This window comes from Sceloporus undulatus, chromosome 11 (assembly GCF_019175285.1).
Source record: "Sceloporus undulatus isolate JIND9_A2432 ecotype Alabama chromosome 11, SceUnd_v1.1, whole genome shotgun sequence".
Classification (NCBI taxonomy): domain Eukaryota; kingdom Metazoa; phylum Chordata; class Lepidosauria; order Squamata; family Phrynosomatidae; genus Sceloporus; species Sceloporus undulatus.
Window position 1 is genome coordinate 10,367,979 of NC_056532.1, and position 6,756 is coordinate 10,374,734.

General features: G+C 43.6%; 2 protein-coding genes across 13 annotated transcripts in view; both read left to right on the plus strand.

Annotated features, from left to right (window-relative positions):
- LOC121917114 (RNA-binding protein Musashi homolog 2-like) overlaps positions 1-6,756 on the plus strand; it is a 911,933-nt gene that overhangs the window by 402,893 nt on the left and 502,284 nt on the right. The window lies entirely within an intron of this gene.
- The window catches only part of AKAP1 (A-kinase anchoring protein 1), a 40,416-nt gene that overhangs the window by 29,285 nt on the left and 4,375 nt on the right, over positions 1-6,756 (plus strand). For both annotated transcript variants that reach the window (XM_042442788.1, XM_042442787.1), the window contains exons 5-9: positions 166-293; positions 1,162-1,339; positions 4,962-5,112; positions 5,574-5,641; positions 5,951-6,024. In XM_042442788.1, the coding sequence (XP_042298722.1) occupies positions 166-293; positions 1,162-1,339; positions 4,962-5,112; positions 5,574-5,641; positions 5,951-6,024 (599 nt within the window). The remainder of the gene's footprint in view (positions 1-165; positions 294-1,161; positions 1,340-4,961; positions 5,113-5,573; positions 5,642-5,950; positions 6,025-6,756) is intronic.

Here is a 6,756-nt window from a genome sequence, read left to right on the forward strand (position 1 = left end):
CTAAATGGATGCTTTTATCCATGGAGCCCGCAGTTAGTTCAGTGCACCAGTGAGAAGTTAACAACCTACCTCAGATAGATGTGGGATAAACTCAACTTGTGGCTTTTTATAAAACCACCTAAATGTCTGTTGTGGTCTTTCCTCCACCTCTCTCCTCATCCACAGGTTCTCAGCAAAATGTTGACAAAGCACTGAGCCTGATTGGGAAGAAGTTCAAAGATCTGAGTCTCACCAACATCTACTCACCGCCTCCTCCTTCGCTGCCTTTGCATTCCCTCCCTATGACCTCCTGGGTAAGTCTGGCTGTTGAGATTTGTGCTCCATCTCAAATAAACTGCACATATTCAATATAGTTTTGAAGGGATCAGCTTCAACAACCCTCTTAAAGCATACAGGGTGATGGGAGCCCAGGAACACCCGATGAATCTCAAGCCTCAGAGGGGTTTGGACCAATTTCTCTTCAAACCTACATATGACTTTTTAACCCAGGGTTAGGCAAGCTCTGGCGATGCGGGGACTAGTTCCCCACCACAGAATCCCTGTGGATTTCACCAGACTTCCAAAACCAAACCAAAGGTAATTGGATGTCTACACCACTTCCTTGAAAAACAAAACAAAATCGGTGTGTGTGAAACAGAGCTGCAGTGCTGTATCTTGTTTTAAAGCGGTGGTTCCCAACCTTTACTATGCACTCCCTACTTCTAGGAAATGTTTGATTAATGTCCACATCCTCTACAAAACTAAGCCCACATTTGAAAATGAAGAAGTTTAATTTCTAGTTTTTGAATCAACCATTTGGGAATCTTTGCTATATCACATTATAAGCAAGCAAAGCTATATAACTGTGAAATCGAAGGCTTTCATGGCCGGCATCCATAGGTTTTCGTGGGCTTTTCGGACTATGTGGCCATGTTCTAGAAGAGTTTATTCCTGACATTTTGCCAGCTGCAGATGCTGATGAAACATCAGGAATAAACTCTTCTAGAACATGGCCACATAGCCCTAAAAAGCCATGAAAAATTAAAGCAATAACTAGTAACCCACTTCTCAAAAGCATTGCAGGCAAGCTCCTGACAGTTAGCTCTGTGATTCGTAGTTGTAAAATGTAAATCCTGCCTCCCCTTTACAGTGCATATTTTCTCTCTCCTCTCTCTATGGCAGCTCATGCTTCCCGATGGGGTCACCGTGGAAGTGATCGTGGTAAACCAGGTTAATGCTGGACATCTATTTGTACAGCAACACACCCACCCAACTTTCCATGTCCTTCGCAGTCTAGACCAGCAGATGTACCTCTGCTATTCCCAACCCGGAATTCCAACCATGCCAACCCCAGTGGAAGGTAAGCGCCTTGCAGGTTGGATGGTTGTTTTTATTAGAGTCCTTCAAGTCGATGGCGGCGTATAGTAACCCCATCCAAGGATTTTCTTGACACGATTGATTCAGAGGAGGTTTTCCTCTAAAGCTGAGAGAAGGTGAGTGGCTCAATGTCTCTCAGGGGGTGTCTTTCAGGGTCTCCAAGAGTCCTAGTCTAATGCTCAAACCATTCCACTAGCTCTCACAAGAAGTGATCACTAGAATACATGAAAGCTTTTGATGTTAAAATTGTTCTAATAAACAGAGGTGCATAATGAGGCAACCTGACCTTATAAATCAGGAAACCATAATGGATTGGGAAGGAGGAAGGAAAACATTAAACTCTTCTATTGTTGTGTGCCTTCAAACCTTTTTCAACTTATGACAACGCTAAGATAAAGCTATCACTGGCAAGATTTTCGCAGAGTGGTTTTGCCATTGCCTTCCTCTGTGGCGACGAGAGTGTGAGTTGCCCAAGCTCTCCCTGAGAGCTTCCACAGTCTAGCATGGATTTGAACCCTGGTCTTCCAAAGTCTTGGTCCAGTACTCAAACCACCGTGTCACGTTGGGTCTGCGTGCTTTTAATCTACTCCTTCCACCAACAAGGAAGTGTGATAGCCACAACCTTGCCCACCTTCATTTTCCATGGTTCAGTAACACATTGCCCCAGAAATGCAATCACTTCCTTCCCATGCCTAAGTTTGCCCTCAAATTTAACCACCGATGTTGGCACTGGAAAAAATCAATGAACCATTAGATGAAGATAAGTCTCCGTTTTTTAAGTTATCGAACTTCTCAAGACTCTGATTATCTCTTGACTCTTTGATAGGTAGGCATAAGGTTAAAGATAAGAGACCTGCAGCCAACTGACGCTTGCCACTGGAATTTTACAAACTTCTCAGATAACAGAATTGTTTTAATTCTGTGCTCTGTTTTAATATGATGATTTATTTGTGTTTAATTGTTCTTCAAAGTGATTGGTTTTAGCAGTATTCTGTCTTTATTTATGTTGGTAGATTGTCTTTGATACATTATAGATTAGAAAACATTACAGTGGGCCCTTGGTATCTGCTGGGGTTTGGTTCCAGGACTCCCAGTGGATACCAAAATCCTTCAGATCTATTGGAACAAGACCTAGCTTTAACTCCTTTAGATGCTCTGCAGGCTTGGATAAAGACCATAGTGTGGAATCTGAATCATGTTGCGGTAATCCCTGGACAGATTCCCCAAAAGCCGAGGTTGAAACTGAGCTCCGAGGTTTCACCTTCAGCTTTGGTATGATCAGAGGTTTTCTAGACTGGGAAGAGCAGTCAACCTTTTAAAGAGCTGTAAAGCATTACAAGAGTCGGGTCAGGGTTACTTCTCATGAAAACCTGCTTCTGAGAGTTTAATGGTGGCTGATGCATGCGAAGCAACATGGACACTTTTCCTTCACACTCTTGCACAGGACAGTTGTTTGCTTTGCCCAGCTGGCTCATTGCGGACACCTGGTTATCTTAGAAGACTAGCCCAGCCAAGGTCATCCTTAAGGTTCCCATGTGAATCCAATCTGCCTGTTAGCATCGTGACATATGCATGCCATTTACTGGAAAGGTCTGGGCGTGAGGCTTGTTATTGTCCTGGTGTCATAACAAACTACAAATCCCGTGATTCTATATCATGGAGCCAGGACAGCAGAGAATCTAGAATCCATCTGGAATTGGTCTGGGTTTTTTCTAGTTCAGGCTCGGCGGACATTTGGAAACTATATCAGGCTACATTGTGCAGGCTGCTTTAGCCCTGGGAGGCGATAAGTTGCAAGAAGACTTTGGCATTGAAGGAAACCCATCAGAGAAGAGAGTGGCTTGGATCCTTCCCTCTTTTAAATACCTTCAAATTAAAGCATTTTCTCTGCAATTGAGGAGTAACCCACCCAGACTCTTTAATCTCTTTGAAATGCTATAGGCTTGTTACAGACTGCCAAAATAAAGCTGCTTCGGGTCTCTTTGGAGGTATGCTACATAAATGATGCATGTGTCCTAAGAGTCCGGAGGTCACGCCAAAGCCACACTCCGTTCCTAAGCACTGGAGGACAGCTTTGGTGCAGCTTCCGGATTCTTCGGATGCATGCATCATTTAAACAGCATACCTCCAAAGAGACCCCAAGCAGCTTTATTTTGGCAGTCTGTAACAGGCCATAGTTATTGCAGTTGAACTGGAAGGGGTAACAGTTCTATTTTGTCTTTAGTTCAGTAATTTAGCATGAGTTTTTTACAGCCATTCGCCTTATAATAGGGTCCTACTGAGAGGGAAAGTGTGTTGGAAAATATGTGGTTATGGTTAGCACATCTTTGAAAGTGTTTTGTAAAAAGGTGATATATAGGTAGTATATGGCCCATGAATGGAGAGCCAATGTGATCTAGTGGTTTGAGCATTGGGCTATGACTCCGCAGGCCAGGGTTCAAATCCCCACTCAGCAGTGGATATGTATTGGGTGACCCTGGGCAAGGCACACTCTCTCAGCCTCAGAGGAAGGCAATGGCAAACCACCTCTGAACAAATTTTGCCAAGAAAGCCTTGCGATAGGTTCATCTTAGGATCACCATACGCTGGCTATGACTTGAAGATACATAACATCAACAACCCACTAAATGAGCAGGCTGTGTTAGAACCAATAATTTTTGGTGCTGGTGCTGCGTCAGATCAGGTATGTATTTTAATTCACGCATTGTGGAATTGTTCAGAAGTTCAAACCCTTTGGAAAACAGTTTCCTGCTATAACAACACAAAATAGGGATGAATGTAAGATTGGAGGAGGTGGAAACATCATGGAATTATTATCCAGAGGTTTTGGATAAACATATTAAGTAATTGATTGTTAGTCTACTAACTCCAGCTAGAGCTGTCTTAGTTAAACGTTGGATTAAATCGGACACAGAATGGCCTCTTGGTAAAATGAATCAATTGATAGATAATCTTGCAGCACCTTTGAGACTAACTGAAAGAAAGAAATGTGCTTTCGTAGACTAATGCTGCCAATTTCTTTCTTTCACTTGGTCTCAAAGAGGGTACAAGATCTCTCTACATACCGATTCCATAGACTAATACGGCTATATCTTTGAATTCTACCACTGATAGATAGAGTAAATGACAGAAATGATACCTTAAGGCTGGGCGTCTTTCCAAATTGCTTTGCTCCATTTTATTCTCAAATACTCTTTTTATGATCAGCCATTTGGAAACTTTTGTATTTGAAGTCTGGGGGGAAAAAGAGCAGCAAGACGATTTGGAGACGTGTGTTATTTTGGTGTGGTTGTGATCAGTAGGTTGTTCAATACAAACCTAGAACACCTTACAACCAACAAAGCTTGGTTCATTTCAGACCTGAGAGGCTACCAGTATTATGGAATAACAAACCATCTGCAAGCCATTCTTCCAGCTTCTGATGGGTTCAAAAAAGAGAATGAATACAAGCAACCCATTTTGGAGTATTCAACTGTAAAGGTGTTCTGCAAAGGAAAGGTCCTAAGTGGATGAACTAAATAAATTCAGGAGGACAATGTAGCTTTCAGTGGGACAGAAGGGCTGCATGTTGTCTTTGGCTTATTTGCGATGTTTGTGTTCTGCAGTTGGCGTTGTTTGTGCTGCGCCAGGCGTGGAAGGGGCCTGGTGGCGGGCGCAAGTGGTTGGATACTTCAAAGACACCGGCGAAGTGGAAATCAGATACGTGGACTACGGCGGGTATGAGAGAGTCAAGATTGACACGCTCCGGCAGATCAGGTCAGTTGGCCAGTTCTTTCCCAAGGCTATGGATCTCCAATTTCTGTACATTGCATTTTAGGGAATGGGACGGATCTGTCTCATCTCGTAATAGCAGAATGCTGGGGTTGGATTTGAGCTGCTGGCTAGCAGTGGCTTATCTCAGGACCCTTTGGGCCCTTGCATACCTCAGGCAGTGTCTTTAATCAGTCTTAAAAAACAAAAGTTGGGTGCTTTTCTTTGGAGTCGCTCCGAGTGACCTCTCCTTTCCCCGTCTGTTAAGTGAGAATAGTGGCAAATACGTTTTACATGCCACTGATGCTGAAAAGGGTAGGAAAAGTTGTAACGCATGTTTAGCTGACAAATGGCTCTCCCACCTTGTATTTTTCTATGATTGGATTTTTATAGCTTCTCCGAAGGAGCCATGGTTGTTTCATAATTGAACTCCAGCATGCAGATAATCTCTTTTGTGTGTGTTTCAGGTCTGACTTTGTAACACTACCTTTCCAAGGGGCAGAAGTCCTGCTGGACAACGTAGTTCCACTTCCAGGTAATGCTGGCCACTGGTCGCAGTATTTATAAGTTGTGGTCCATGATTACTGAAGTGAGATAGGCTGTGGAAAATGCTTTGCAGGGTTGCTTTGTAGGGAATCCTCTAATAGCAAAATATCGCCAACCCACACAGACGTAAGGTCTTCGTATGCAGTCAGGTTGCGAGCGGAGCAATCGTTTCAGTCCAAAGAAGGCAAATTCACTTACATGTACATTGCTTTTGGTGTTTAAACATACACTGCATTTACTGTATTAGAAAGGCCTCAGGGCTACTTTCATTTATTTTCTTCTCTCCCTTCCTTTAAAGATGATGATCACTTTTCATCTGAAGCAGACGCAGCTGTTAGTGAAATGACCAGGGGTACCCCTCTGCTAGCACAGGTATGTGTAATGGCTGCTTTTCCGTTAGTGCTCCATTCTGTTTTGGGGGAGTTGGGGAAACCTGTAACCTGTGGTCAGAAATCACTGTTCCCTTTTGAAAAGCTGGGATAGCTAGTGCAAAATGGTGAAGGGCAGCCTTCCATTGAAATCAGTTCACAATTTACGGAGCTGTCTTTGCCCATATTTTCAGGAGGAATGTATCCGCCTGGCTTTGGAAGTTGTCTGTTGCCCCTAGGAAGGATTGTGTGGTTCCACTTCTTAGGACCTGCACAGACAGGCCAAAATAAAGCTGCTTCGGGTCATGTTGGAGGTATGCTGTTTAAATGCTGCATGCGTCCTAATAGTCCAAAAGGTGATACAAATCCACACTCCAGTACTAAGGACTGAAGCACAGCTTTGGCACAGCTTCTGGCCTCTTAAGATGCGTGTGTCGTTTAAACAGCATAACTCCAAAGTGACCCGAAGCAGCTTTATTTTGGCCTGTCTGTTCAGGCCCTTAGTCACACTTGTAGTGCCAACCACAGCAGAGAAAGATGCCTTGGAAATTCAGCCCACCAACTCGGCATGCTCAGGCGCTTGTGTTTTATTCTGAGCCAGTTAGGAACATTATATGCCAGGAACTACCTCCCTGGCTCCTAAGTATGGCTCGAGTAGGACTGACAGAATGGGTGAAGGCTTCTTTTCAGCAAGGAAGGGTGCCTACAACCAGTAAATCAATCACTTTATTTATAT